Source organism: Prunus dulcis, chromosome 1 (assembly GCF_902201215.1).
Source record: "Prunus dulcis chromosome 1, ALMONDv2, whole genome shotgun sequence".
NCBI lineage: Eukaryota > Viridiplantae > Streptophyta > Magnoliopsida > Rosales > Rosaceae > Prunus > Prunus dulcis.
In genome coordinates, this window is record NC_047650.1 from 6,836,606 (window position 1) to 6,852,528 (window position 15,923).

At 35.9% G+C, this 15,923-nt stretch overlaps 1 protein-coding gene across 3 annotated transcripts; it reads right to left on the reverse strand.

The window, feature by feature from the left end:
- Positions 1–2,402: 2,402 nt before the first annotated feature.
- On the reverse strand, positions 2,403–11,247 carry LOC117616029 (bifunctional dethiobiotin synthetase/7,8-diamino-pelargonic acid aminotransferase, mitochondrial-like). 3 transcript variants are annotated; one of them, XM_034345331.1, is made up of 15 exons: positions 10,409–11,247; positions 10,126–10,296; positions 9,660–9,921; positions 8,922–9,002; positions 8,223–8,343; positions 7,772–7,920; positions 7,005–7,099; positions 6,325–6,440; positions 6,100–6,240; positions 5,078–5,211; positions 4,855–4,986; positions 4,465–4,599; positions 3,896–4,008; positions 3,081–3,287; positions 2,403–2,492 (listed from the first exon to the last, which is right to left on the reverse strand). In XM_034345331.1, exons 1-14 carry the CDS (start codon positions 11,137–11,139, stop codon positions 3,104–3,106), a joined length of 2,565 nt encoding a protein of 854 aa, XP_034201222.1. In that variant the 5' UTR covers positions 11,140–11,247; the 3' UTR covers positions 2,403–2,492; positions 3,081–3,103. The 3 variants fall into 3 exon arrangements, with proteins under 3 accessions (XP_034201222.1, XP_034201296.1, XP_034201149.1); XM_034345405.1 differs by lacking the exon at positions 2,403–2,492 and adding an exon at positions 2,614–2,757; XM_034345258.1 differs by lacking the exon at positions 2,403–2,492 and having other exon boundaries at positions 2,838–3,287.
- Positions 11,248–15,923: the final 4,676 nt, after the last annotated feature.

Below are 15,923 nucleotides of genomic sequence, written 5' to 3' on the forward strand. Positions count from 1 at the left end.
GTAGCAAGCACTGACGGAGGCTCAATTGCAGGACGAAATGTTCTTCCATTACTTCTTCTGATAATTTTTTGTTTTTATTGTTGTATTTTTATTAGAATTTTATTCAATTTGCTTGATTAAGATTTATCTATAAAATTCGACAGTTACTTTTCCGAGAACTTTCTACAAAGATTCACTTATCAATTGATGATTGCTTGTTGCCATATTTTTTATTTTCTTCAAGAAATTTTGGCCTTAGCAGCAACGGGAAGTTTAACTTTAATATTATATATATTTCATATAAATATATAATACATATATTCATTAACAAATAAAGCAGCAAGTTCGACTGATCTATTTTGTCCAAAATGGTTAATTGGAATGACCTTACAAACATTGTCAAACTGAGAGGATATAAACTTATAAGAGAGCTTATTGCGGAATCAATAAAAACATATATAACTAATGTGGATAATGGCGTGGCTGGAATTCATGATGCAACCAATGATCGTAAAGTAATAGTAATCTTGTTTAGGATTGGTATTAAGGTGTTGTGTGATAGAGTGTATTAGGGTGTACCATGGGTATTTTTAGTAGTTAAATAGGGTTTACTTAGTTAATTGTACATTTTGATTAAAATATTATAGTGTACTTAGTTAATTTTAGAGTTCGTTTAGCAGCATTCTTTTATATATATATATATATATATATATACAATCGATACTGAGGAAATGGAGGATTCAAACGTGACCTCAGGTGTACGGATAATTACTCTTCATCACTTGAACTACATGCATGTAAGTAAGGGGAGAAATAAAAATGAAAAAAAATTAGTGGTTATTATTGTAGAATAATAAAGTGGCGAAACAATTGTGAAAATGATCTTTTATTTATTATTTTATTAAAATAAATTTAAATTACATGTTCAATTTATTAATATCTATTTTCATTATTTATTTATTTATTTTTTAAAAAGTTTAGGAGGAGATTAGCTATTCTCACCACTAGCGTCAGGGCAGACCCACAATCTCGAGCCATAAGAACTTACATGTGGCACCAAACTGCCAACTACCACTGATATGGTTTATGAACTTATGCATGATAAAACATGGACATAAAGAAATGCTTTTATAAGGGTTGACAAAAGGCTCCTCTCTTAGCAATAGTAGATGCAGTACTACATAAAAATGAACTTCACTTATTTTTTTGCACTTAACTGAGAAACATTTACAAATTACATATGTAATGCACTAACGTGGAACCCTATAACATTAAGACAAGATCAATCATATAACAAAAAATTTAACTTTTTTTTTTTTTTTAATTGCTAAAGTTCAAAGTAGCATGCACACTTACACATTAATTGGTTCATAGAACTTAGAAAGTTAACCAATTAATTCTTGTGATTGAATATAGAATATACTATTCTCGGGACACCTATCCCGCAAAGACACAGATCATGCCCACCCTCATGACTCCAACCATGTCATGAGGAAGCTCGCTTGCCACCACAGCATATTGACGCCGGGGTTGGTGGAGATATGGACAATTGTGTGTGATGAGTCATATGTGACACTAGGCCGCCCTCCCCCCAACCCACAATGTCGGGTAATAATATGTGCCATCTATTTTAAATATTATCATTTACATACACAAAATATGTGTCAAGTTGAAAATCATTTAAATAATGTTTATCATAAGCCATTTCAGTGTTTATTAAAAAGGTTGACTCATTTTTCACTTTGGTAAAATAAAATTGGATGTGACAATTTGGGCCTACCACATTGTGATGACACTCGAAAGGGTCTCTCCAAAATATTTGCCACCAATGCAAAATATAAGGGCTTGTTCAGTAATGTTTTAAGGGGTTGTTTTCATTTTCAGAGAACAAAAATGAGGTAAAAACACATTCGGCAGCCCAAAAACATAAAACACTAAGAATGTTTTCATAAAATGAAAACAAGTTCTTGTGTACTTGTAGAAAACAGAAAAAAGTTGTTTTCATTCTCATGGGAAACGTTTTCATAAAAATAACACATATTATTATTTCAAATTGTACTATCAGACACGTTTTCATTGTTTTTGTTTTCTGAAGATGTTTTCTAATTAATCTACCATACGCATTTTCATTTCTTGAAAGTGCAAATTCGTTTTTTTGTTTTCATTCTCTGAAAATATTCTAAGAAAACATTCTCCGAAAACGTTATCGGACGGGCTCCTTTTGTCCATTTTCTTAATAGTTTTACACATGTAGGACTTGATTATTACCTAAACAAACCTAAAAAACTATGAAAGAGAAACATGAAATCCTTTCTTTGGCAATCAACCAGATAATTTGAGATATGGAAGAAAAAGAAATCAGCTATGAAAGAGAAAAAGAACCTTTGTAGGATAAATGACAGGAGATATCCTTTGGTAGCATCATCACTATGGGTGGGACAAAACCGGCAATTCTGAAGTTGGTATTAGAGATATGCAAAGCCGGCAATTCTGACCGTTGATCGATGTTGCCCCTATATTTGATCAATGATCAGAAATCACCGACAGGTGGCTGAGCAACGAACCTTAGTATTGTCGTATGTGTAACAGTGTAACAGTGTAACAGCATAGGTAAATTACATCAGCACCCTCCAATCATTGGACTGCATTAGTGGGATTTCAAGGCGTAGGGACGCAGACAGGGAGAGAAGGGAACTGGACAATCAAGGCTTTTTCTTTTCGTGTCGTAAGAGGGATATATACATCATACAGTCAAGAAAAGGCGAAAGAGACCCAATCCTAAGATAGGAGAGAAATAAGTATCCCATTGTAAATTTACTCATTTGCCCTTGCATTTAAGAAATAAATCAATAATATTAAAAAATATGGATAAAATACAACTGTCCTCCCCCTATTTTTTCCTATCTCATCCTATCAAATTCTAGAGAGTATAAGCAAATGAACTGTCACACACACTCCCTTATCTTTTATTCTCAAGAGGGTGAGGGAAGGCATTATGAGGGCTAAAAGCCATTGGCATGCGGACAAAATAGGCACATGGCCAACGCATGAGACCAAAATGTAATTAACAAATAAGAATTGCAAGTTGTGGAAAGATTTACTTGAATTCATAGTTGCAGATATTTTAATTGTTTTGAGATTGGCTAAGTTCTTCAAGCCTTCTGTAAACTTTAGTGAGGGCTTCGTTGCAGACCTTAGGAGATGTGCAGGGTCCGCACATAAGATATATGACATGTCCCAGAGGCCTCATGTAAACTCCGTCTTCACGAAGCTTCTTCAGAAGAGAGCTTGCATACCGTGACCCATACCTATTCAAAATTCACAGAACAAAACATTTCAAACAAGGGTTAAAAAGATTACAGGACACAGCGCAGCGCGGTAATTGTCAGCTATCGCAATGTTGCGTCAAAAAGCTAACGTTGATGATAACACTGTATAATCATAGCATTACGATACATGGAAACTTGTTCTTAATCTATGAAGTATACAAGCACCTCTACATCTTGTCCACAAGCGAAACATTCATGCACACATACATACATACATACATACACCCACACACACACACACACACATATATATAGAGATAAAAAGATATATCTATAAATAAAAAATTCTATTAATTTTTAGAGTAAATATTAAAAGACAGAAGAAGATGTCATGATACAATGGGTTGGCTGGCCGAATGAACATGTGACTTCTGGCCAATGATTTTAAAAGTCAACTTGTGGTCTAAATTGTTAAAACTCATAACCTTGGAACAATTGCTAGCATCATTATGCTGCACATATCGTATAGGATGATATGGTATTACTAAAGAGGCACATGATATGTCAACTTATAATTTTCCAAGGGTACGGGATGATTTGGTGTATGTGGGGGCACCACACAAACATACAAAGTAATAAGACCATACCCAGCGTTGCAGCCTTCTACTCGGAGCTCTAGAGCACAAAGCGTTCCCAACACAACTACTCTTTGAATTGCAGGATGTGAAGAGATCTGGTACACTAGTTTGTCATCCCATAACTGCAAGCATTTGGAATGATACCATGTGGTAAAATTAAAAAAAAGAAAGAAAAGGAAAGGAAAAAAAAACCACACACAATGACACTAAAAGAACAGCAAGTTCTAGCAAAATTTAAAAAGAACAGGTACCATGTTGAAATATGGAACCAATTAAGCATCATAATGATGTAAAGCCTTGTTTTTTTTTTTTTTTTTGGGTCTCATAATGAATTAAATCCCAGGCTAAACACATTAAGTTACCCCTTTTGCAATTCTTAACAGCTCTCTCTCTCTCTCTCTCTCTCTCTCTAATCAACTTGAAATTATAGAAATCAATTTATGCCAGGTAATTACACCCTCACATACATTATTCAAATTATACAAGAAAAAAGCTGACTGAAAATATATTGAAGGTATTGGATTTGTATGTAGTGTTATACAAATGAGACACACACAAGACAATTATAATACACATACCTCGCTAAGTAAGCTTCCTTTGGAAGTGATATTAGGATTTCTCTGAGAATCCTTAAACCATCTTATAGATTTAGCAGCTGCTGTGCACCCAATGGCATGTGCAGAATATGAATGTCCATGCAGAAGGGCCTTTAGCTATAAAATTAACAGAAAGTGCTTCTTAGTCTATACATGCATAATACCAACACCAAGAAATGTAAACAAACGCTATACCAGCCCAATTCCCTTTAAAAACATTGCTATACCACATCAATCCGTGTATTCAAATTTGAGCTTAGAGTAAATAATTTAACATATCTTAATAAATGTAAAATCAAATAAGCAATCAAATCAAGTTGTAAAATAAACTTAAGTGTTTCTCATACAACTCAACACACCATAATAAATTACCTTTGAGTCTCCAATAAATGAGTCAAATACAGCATTGGTAGCCAAGGTGGCAGCCAAGGGTACAGTCCCACCAGTCATCAGCTTCCCAAAGCAGGCTATATCTGGAAAACAAGATAGTAGTTCTGCAGCTGACTGTAAAACAAAAGTTACTTCCCAATCAATTAAATAAAAATGTATAATAAAAATTTTGAACAAGAGAATGAATGAAACCAAAGGTTCCAACCTCTGTTCCTAGACGCCAAAAACCAGTGAAAACCTCATCAAAGATGGTAGGAATATTTTTCTTCCGGCACTCATTCACCAGAACACGCTGGAAAAGTGGATCAACCATATGCATTCCTCCAGCACCTTGTATAACTGCAGAACAATTCCAAATGAAGAATGGAAAAATTGCTACATTAGTATAAAAGGGAAAGATATAAAGCAAACAGATGTTATATAATCTTTAATTATCAAAAGAAAACTTAGGTTATAAATCTCAGCCTAATCAGAAAGACAAATGCCAAACACACCCATGCACAGTCCATAGAGTAGCAGAAAGCCCATCAAAACGACTTCAAATATAAGACATCTCAAGTATGAAAAACAAGTGGTGGCCCAGAATAGATGCATCACACCTCACACAAGCAGGTACAGATTCACTAGATGACGATCTGATGTAGAACAGCCCGTAGGTTTAGAGTAAACACTTAAACAATAGAACATAGAAGAATATAGGAGGTCGAGGAGACAAAAATAAAGATCGAAGTGACGAAAGAAAGGACCGAAATCAGAGAACCGAGAAGGAAGAACAGAAATCACATAGTTTTAAGAGAAGGTTTACTCAATATCCAAATCTGAATTTTAAAGAACTACATGGGGGTATTTATAGTAAACTAAAACCTAGACATAATAGGATAAAAATCCCTTGCTTAAACAGAAATCCTAACCCAAATAAAATAGGAAACTTAAAACTAGAAATCTGGAAATCTGGAAAAGTAGAAATCCTACTAGAATTTGGAAAACTAGAGAATCTAGGAAACTAACAAATATATTAGGAAACTAATAAATTTAGGCCCTATGCGTCCTGCATCAAGATCAGGCTTGGGAATTCATAATTAACAATTTTTCATTTTAGGAGTCAAGTAAATTTTCAAGAAGTGTCCAATATAAGAAACTTAATTAAATATATTACCTGATTGATAAAACAAAAACAATCTGATCCAACCAGATATAAAATAAAATTACTGGTATAAGTAATCTTGCCTGGTTCAATAATCAATGCTCCAATGTACCCTTTTGATTCAGGAAACTTTGATAATTGTTCTGATATATATGTTGAATAAATACCAGCAAGATCTGACTTGTCCCTGCTCTTGACAAAAATATCATCACGGGAACCAAAGGCTGTAGAAGTGCCAATGAATGTAAGAATATGGTACCTTAGTAACAGATCGAAATAGAATAGGTGTGACAAAAGAGGTCACTTACTCATATTTTTGAGATTCAAACTCCGAGAATGCAACCCTTCAGGTAGGGAAAGGTTCCACATATTGTTGGACAAAAAAACCATCGGAGGATCGAGAAAAAAACCTCTTCCATTATACCTGCACGTAAAAGTTATAAATCTTGACAAGGCTCAATGACAAAATAGCTTGTTCTCTATTGCTGCTAGTTAGCTCTATTCCAAGACAATATTCTGGAATCAAGATACAAATGATCAAGGTAAAGAAATTACATGCAATTCTAAATTGCATTAATGTCCTCATTCTTTACATATGAATGCATAAATGATATTTATAAGTCTTGCAAGCAAACAATTGAGAGATTAAAGACCACTGAAAGAAGTGATTTTCAGTGTGCGTAAATTTTATATGCTTTCAGCTTAGTACAAGTAGTAGAAAAATGGACAAAAACATAAACATAAAAGGTGAAATAAGAGGGAGCTTTCTTAAGTGAAAAGTTGTCGATACTTGATATTCAAGAGGGAAAAAAAAAGGCTCCCGTGAACTACTACACCCCCACTTTGAAGCAAATAATCTAGCATCTTCTATCTATGTCATCAGTAGCCAGCAATATATTCTCTATTGGATGCTGACTAACTCCAAAAGTTGATATATAAGTATACAGATTTGGAATATTTCAAGTATCTTGTGACAGAAAATTCATACCATGGTTGTTGGAGGAAGCCTGTATAAGATGATGGTGCTTGGGCTTCCATAGCACCCAAAGTATCACCATGATAAGATCCTTTAAGAGCCAGGACCTGAAATAAACAACCCCTGCATCAAAAGAATTGAAGAAAAATCTGACCATAACTTCCAAAGTTACATCACATTAGAGGATCGTTACAATAGACAAGGCAATGATTTTTCCTAACTGGGCAAAGAGTAGCTTAAACAATCATAAATACAGAAAAATCAGCAGCTAGAAAAGTTAGCTTATCTAAAGTTTAGACCATAATTCTTACCCCATCCACCTCACATAAACTACTCCAGTACTAGCTAAACATGTACAAGTGAAACAAGGGAGATAATAAAATTGAATTCAGACCATAATTCTAAAAATTGAATCCATATGGTGCCAAATAAAAAACCAGATACTCATGCTCCAACGCTGAAGATACTTAGTTAACGAACAAATGCCCAAATAGTGTGTGCTTTCAGTATCATTTGTCATCTCAACTATTTAGGAATATTTTCTGACAAAATTTCATTTACTCATAACAATTCAGTTGATCCACAAAAGCCGGAGGCTTAGGAATTTTTTAACCAACAGAACTTTTTCTTTATTTGTTTCAGGGAGCAGAGAAAATTACTTGTTGAATTTCATAATGACAATGATTATATACAAAAGAAGGAGGTGAAAGAGTTTTTCTCTTGTTAATTAAACCAATATGATATTACACTAATGGGGATGAAGTATTAATGAGGCCCACCACAAGCTCAGGATATCTCTCAGCTGTATTTTCCTTGAGATGATCTAAAAGAATTCCATGATCATAAGAGAATTTACGGAATGCCATCTTTAATGCAATCTCAATTGCTGTAGATCCATTATCCGAAAAATATGTTCGAGAAGCCCAACCTGCGTAAATTGACATCAGCCACATATAAGCAGATGGGTAAAGACCAAGGAAAAATATATGAATATATGTGACAAATTTACGATATTTTGAAATACATTACTACCCTTTGGATTCTACATGTACCATAGGCAACATCTTTGGCCTATGGCATCACAGAATTAGTCGAATACCCAAATAAAAGATTCATTAGCCACGTGATAAAGCATTGAAAAACTGTAACTAATATAACTGTGTGTTTCAACCACAGAAAGTAGCATACAAGAAAAGTAAATAAAAGGAATACAAGTTACATAATACCAACCTTTTCCAACACCTTCAAGCAAAAGTTCAGCACATTCCAAGGCTGGCTCATAAACATTCTCAGGAAACATTACATGCCCAAATCTTGCAGTTGCATAACCCATATCCCTTGCAAGTTCAGTCTGAAACCACCTAAACAAAAACCACATTAAAAAACTTTAGACATTCCATATTATTCTTTTATATGTCAAATAAATAAAATCATTGACCAAGGGGGCACAACCTGTGCACGCAAAAAAGATACCTTCCAAAACTAAAAAAGAAACTAAAAGAATCCAAGAAAAATTGAACAGTGAACTAGGGGAACAGTCCTTGTCTTGACTGTCCATACGGAAGCCAAAAATTAACAGCACAAACTTTGCTCTCAATGAGAGGGTATCAGATCAGCTCAAAAGATTCAACTCCATGCTCTCTACTGAAAATTCTATAAGCATGCTCATACATTTTGCATAGTCTAAGCATAAAGTGAGTGCATGAATAAAACAACAATGCGAACGGGCAACATTATTAGACATAACATACAGGATACATAAGACCATAGGCATCCATTCAGGAATGACATGACCAAGGAGATTGCAAAATATAAAGATTATAAAACAGCATTATGGCTTTGCAATATGCCACGATCTGACCGTCAATCAATAAATAGAAATCAAGTATCAGAGCAAGCATTTGACAGAAAGATATTTATAAAGATGACCTGTAAAGTAGCATCAGGTCCTTGAGTCCACCAACTGGCACATGCATCAAATTGTTGAGTTATGACATCATCATTCTGAGCCTAAAATTAAATGAAACAAAGTTAGCTAGGCATTCTATGAAACGGTCAATAACAGAATACATATCACTTGGAAGAAGTGCAAATAAGTTATTTATACAACTAGAACTACAAAAACAAATACAGTATAGGCAACCAATACGCATTCCTTTCTTTCATTAAGCATTTGTTTAAAAGAGAAAGCAAAAAAAATTCATCACCGAAATGTAGTATTTCTAGAGTCCACTTCTTCCCCATACTACTAGTGAACGGGAAAACATATCAAAAAAATAGTAGGGTATGCGGTAAAAAAACAGTGATCTTCTCAATTTAATGAATGGGGAGTCTGCTTTGAAATCATCCGCCTGTACCCTCCCCCCACCCCAAGGATCCCATCCCAAATTGCATGAGCAACAGGTCTTACATGTAATTTTCCGAATGCTTGATTATCATAAAAGATTCCCAACATATCTTAGGATTCCCTTAGGTCCAAGATATGAAAGAAACAAATATTTCCTTGCCTTGGAATAAATAGAATAAAATGGATTGGTACGATCTGACCTATTATCAGAGATCAATCCAAGGATTTATTTTACTTCCCCACCTAGCTACTCTAGGGTGGGGGTAGGTCCGGTGGGCATCATTTAATTAGTGAAGCCACATATGCTATCTGGCACAAACCTTGAAGACTGAAAAATTTTCACCGCAGCGTGAATCAATCACTGTAACATCTCCTTCTGATACAAATGTGTGCTGAGTAAATGGCCACCAGAAGACATCTACGGCCCTCCTTGGCATGTCATGCAATCTCTTGGTTCTTTCGGTGTAAGCTGACAGCATTATTTCCATCAATGAATCAAATACATTATGAGCATCATCATACCATTCCATAAGGTCATCTGATAAGTCTTGTGGAATTGGTGGCAGTACAAGCACTGGAACACTAAACAACAAATGATAACAGTTAGTATAATTAGATTTTGCAGGACTAGAAGGAAATATTAAACACGTCATACAACAAAAGCATAATTATCATATCAGGTCAAAGACAGTGAAATCCAAATACATGAGCAATGTTTACACATACTTGTCCAGATATAGTTACATATAGTATATAAACACTATTAATACGAGCAATCCAAATTACCTGTTTCGAAAATATGATGCTAAAGGCACCTCATTTACAAGGCCGTGATCCTCAAATACAACAGCAACAACATCATAACCTCGAATTTTCAAACTTTCATAAGCTGAAATGGTTCCAGAAATACCACCTAACCGTCCATCTCCGACAAGAATAGCTGGTAAACGGAAAGGCCTGCTCACATATACTAACTTCTCACGTTTAGAAATTTGTTTGACTAGTAATAGCAAGAGCAGGGATAAGCGAAGAATGTATTATAAACAACCAAACTACGAATTTGAAGTACCTGTACAAGTCACATTGAAGCGACCCAGAAGGCCCTGGACTGGCAACCCCGCCAGCCGTCTCAACCACACAAAAAGAGTCCGCTTTCTCCTTCCCAACCCCAATCTGCAAACACCTCTGCAGCATTTTGAGCAAGGCCGAGTCCTCCACCGCCCCACCTTCCCTCTCAGCCGCCAAGTGCGGCGACACGGGGTCTCCCCACGCGTACATTGTCTTACAAAGCAGCTCCGAAATCGGGCCGGTTTCAGAATTGTCCCCAACAACCCTCCTCTCCTCACACCAGTCCAAATCGCGCATGCCCTTGTCGAAATTTTTTGGAGCTTGGGGGGCTGAGATGGAGCTGGCAGCCGAGGCCGAGGCCTTGAGGACGTGATTGGAGGCGAGGAGAGAGAGGTGGGGGGAGCGGCGGACAAGAGAGGTGAGCTTGGAGAAGACGAAATGGGAATCGGAGTCGGCGGGGTAGCCGGTTTGGATGGGCTTGAGGTAGAGGAAGGAGCGGCGCCGGTGGCGGGAGAGGAGAGAGGAGGCGGCGAGGCCGGCGGAGACTAGGGTTTTTCCGAGGGACGTATTGGAGGACCAAATGAGGTAGATGGGGTGAGAGAGAGGGACGGTGAGAGGCGGGGAAGGATTGGTGGCGGCGGGGCCGGCGGTGGTTGAGAGGTGTTTGATGACGTGGCGGTGGTGGAGTTGGTGGCGGGTGGGGCGGAGGAGGAGAGAGGTGAGGGTGAGCATGGTGGTGGTGGTGAAATGTGGGGTGTGTCTGGCGTGGAGAAGAGAAAGAGCGTTGGTTGGGGGTTTGCGAGGGTTTAATTAAGGAGGGAAAGGGATGTTGGTGGGGAGTAAGATATTCGTTTCCACCTGAACCTGCATCATTACCCAAAAGGACGCAAAGCCAAAACAAAGAAAGGGCCAAAGGGGAAAATTATCAGAATTTTCTCAACAAATTTGTGCAAACACAATTTCAACGCACATTTTAGGCATTTCTTTGAACAACAAAAAAGGAAAAAAGAAAAGAAAAGAAAAGTGTAATGTTTGGCAGAATTGAGATAATATTCGAGAATTGATTTTCTGAAAGAAAATGTTTGGCAAGATTTGGAGAAAACAAGAGTTAGGAATTGACCATAATCAATTCCATTTTCCACATGAAATGCAAATTCACAACAAATTTTTCTTTATTAATGGATCTGAAGATGTAGGTGTCATAGGTATGCTAACACTAAAATTGAAAGTTCTTCGCTCAAAAATTAACAAGTGTCGAATAAAGATTTGGCTAAAAAGCGCCGACAAGAAAGCCTTCGCTCAACTAGGAAGAAGACAAAAACCTTGCAAAATGCAAGGGAGGGAAAACCTAACACAAAGAAGTTTGCTTTTGGATCATGGCAGGGCATGCTTAGGGATAGAAATCAATTGTTTTCTCATCCCATGTTTAGTAAGTTCAATCATGAGAAATAGTTGTCTGGCTTATAGAAAAATAAAAGGGAAAATGTAACCCTCCTCTCCCCCTCGGGTTTCATTTTCCCTTCCCATGGGAAACTTTGGGAAAATGAGTTAACATTAAATGCACATTTTTCATAACCATTTTGTCCCAATTTTTTTATTAAAAAAATATATATCCATCCTACATTATAACACTTATCTTTCACCTTAAATTATCATTTAAAAATTACATTCAATTGAATTATAAAATTCAACTCATTGACTCAAAATAATCTCAATTCAATTTGACAAAATTAAACAAATATCATATTATATTGTATTCATACATGATTATATTATATTATATTATATTATATTATATACTCCTTAAAAATAAATATATTACTTTACACATCAGAAATCAATGACAATCTAAGTCAATTTTGCTAAAAGTAGCAAAAGACCGTGTTGCTCTTCATTTGCTATTTTCTTTGAAAATGGAAAAATCCATTCCCTTTATAGGAAAGTTAGGGGTGTAGGGGTTGTTGGTTTCGTTTGTTATGAGAAAAATTATTTAAAATTAACAATTATTATATTGTTTAAATATTTCCACAAAAGATTAGGGGGAAGATGGGATTCCGACGAAGGGACAGAGAGATTATCTGTGAAGATCCGGTGTTTTAAAAGAAAATATATATATATATATATATGGATAATTTGGAGATTTGATATTTACTAAGATTATCTATAGATTTTTCAAGGGGCTTGAAAGGTGCCAAATGGTTATTTGATGAGAGCTAAAGATATTTTAAGCATAAGGTGGATTTCATTAAGCATGAGGTGTTGGTCAAGAGTTGTCTTTTGAGTAGTAGGAGATTGCGTCAATTGCATGTATGCAAATTGCAATAGTTTATGCATGAGATGTAGATTCAAGTAGGGCTGCAAACCGGACGCCGAATCGGGCCTTGTGAGAGTTCATTTATGGGCCTAAACTGCACGCCGAATCGGGCCTTGCCGGCAGGCCCAAATGCTAAATCGTGGACCTTTTTTTTAGGCCCATTTTCGAGTTTGGTCAAAACCTGAATGAGGCCGGCCGGGTTGGTTCGGTTCCGGTATTTGCCGAGGCCCAACAAAAGCAACAATTGAAGGTTTTTTTATATTTTATTTTATAGTTTTCCAGGCCCATTCTGTTTTTTGGTCAGATTTCAACAATTCAAGTTTTGACAGTTCCTGTATAGTTTTTCCAGTTTCTCCAACTCTGCATATCTAAAGTTTTCATCATTCAAATACTTCAAAAAACCTTAAAACCATAGCAAATCATCATCCACCACACATGTCCAAATACAAAAATTATTATTACAGTCCATATCAAATTGTGAGAGTAATCTCAATCACAATTTGCATATTTGCAAAGTTCAAAAGAAAATTCAAATAAAAACAAATAAATTTCCATTACATATACACATACAATTCCATGAGTTGTTTCATATTCAAATCAAATTTGTACCTCTGCACAAGAGAAAGAAAAAACATTTAGTAAACATATGAATTAATAACACAAAGAAACTACAAATTATGATTAATGTAGAAAAGAAAGAAAACATTTTTCCACTTTTTCCAAAGCTTGGTAGAAATCTAACTCCTCCAATGCAGGTTCTTTGTAGTAGCTAAACTACTCCGCCCTTAACCAATCACTACAACAAATCAATGCCTCCACGATTTTTGGACTTAATGAACTCCTAAAAGGATCTACAACTCTCTTTCCCGTGCTAAAAGAACATTCCGAAGCCACAGTTGATACTTGGACAACAAATACATCTTTTGCAACATTGGAAAGTATTGGAATTTTGTAGCATTCTCCTTCCACCAATCAAGCAATTTAACTCATCATTGGTAAGATTCACGGGAGGTTCCAATAGGTATTTATCAATCTCATTTCTTATCTCAACAGCATCCTTATCTCTCCTTGACTTCAAGAACTTTTGTAACCTTGATGATTTAGTACGTAACATCATTGTTCACATGCAATGATCCTTCACTCTCTACATTACCATGAAATACTTGGGCAGCAGTTGGATTTTGCTTTCTATAGTAATCATACAAATTGTGTAAAAGTGTCTTGATCTCCAATGACATGTCATTAACCCCATTTTCATCGGACACCAAGTCACCCAAGCAAAATTCCACATATTCCATCTTGTATCGAGGATCTAGAATAACCGCCACAAAGAATAACTTGTTGATGTTATTCACATTTCCCCAATATTTATCAAACTTTCTCTTCATCATTGTTGCTATTTTGCACATAACAACATCATCAACATTCATCATTGTGTCTATCTCCTCCAAAAAAGAACATATCTCATGAAGTAGGGCATTAGAAGACACGATTTTTGATGCACGAAACCTCAAAGTAGCATCATAAAATTTTTGCAAAAATTTGACAAATGCCTTTGTATTATCCCAATCCAACAAAGTTGGAGGGCCAACTCTTTTCTTCTTTTCCTTACCGTGAGCTTCATACTCGTCAAAGTACCCCAAAAAGTTTGGGTCATCCTCCTTCATCCTCTCAAAACATTTTTGGAGCTTCAAAGCACTCTCCAACATCATGTAAGTTGAATTCCATCTTGTGCACACATCTAAAGGAACCATGGTTCTAGTATCAACCTTCTCTATCTCCAAACAAGCCCTAAACTTCTCTAACCGTTAGGATGACCCCCTAATGTACTTAGCACAATTGCGAATACTCTCAATAGATTGACGAATTTCTTTCATTCCATTGGTTACAATCAAGTTTGTAATATGTGCACAACACCTCACATGCAACAAACTACCATCACCTATGAGTGGATTCCACTTTTCTAACCTCTTCTTCATGTAGCTAATACATCCATCATTGAAGGAAGCATTATCAACTGATATGGTGAAGATTTTGTCTATCCCCCATGCATTCAAACATGCCTCCACAAGCCTACCAATTGTATCCCCCTTATGATTATGAATGACACAAAAATTAAGGATTCTCTTATGCAAGACCCAATCATCATCAATGAAGTGGGCCATGAGAGCCATGTAATTGATATTTTGAATGGACGTCCAAGTGTCGGTTGTAAGAGAGACTCTTTGTGCATTATGTGTTAAGACACTCTTGATTTTAGCTTTCTCCTCTTGATAGAGATCCCACACATCTCTAATAATTGTTGTACGATATGGCAAATCAAATCTAGGTTGTGCCTCCTTCAAAAATTCATGAAACCTAGTACCTTCCACATGACTAAATGGAAGCTCATCCCGAATAATCATCTTGACACATGCAATTCTACATCTCTCTTTACTAAATGCATGTGCTACTAGGTTACCCCCTTTTACTTGGCCCTTAAATGAAAGGACTTTTTGTCTTTTCTCATGTCTCAATGGAGAACTCTTACATTGACTTCTCAAATGGTGCCACAAAATGGATGTACCATTCCTTTTACCCTCACATGCATAGTCCTTTTTACAGTACTTGCATATGCATCTAGGCTCACTAGTTTCATCCTCACACTTTAGCTTTGTGAAATGATCCCAAACCCTCGAAGCATTCTTACAAGGCTTTCTTTTTCCTAAAGTGCTAGGGGCGGATTGTGGAGGGGCTGATTATGAAGGGGCTAATGGTGGAAGGGCTAATGCTGGTGGTGTGTTAGTTGAAACATGGGTTTCAGATTCTGCTTCCATTAAATTAATAATACCCTATAAAAATACAAATATTTGGTGCTTCAATAACAAAAAACAATAAGCATGTAATCAATATTGCATATCTGCCAAAGTAACAACCAAAATACAAATATTGCATATCTACCAAAGCAACAACCAAAATACAAATATCACATTATTTAATAATTCCACTTTTCTAACCTCTTATTTATGCCTTTAGCCTATGTGAATTGATGCCAAATTTAGTGTGACATTACAATAATCATAGAACTTAAATTATTACTCAATATCTGCCAAATTATATTATTATTGAAATCACAAATAACAAATAAAACTAGCACCAAAAATAACAAATAAAACAACAACTGAAAAACACAAATAAATCAAACAGCAACAAAAATCACTTC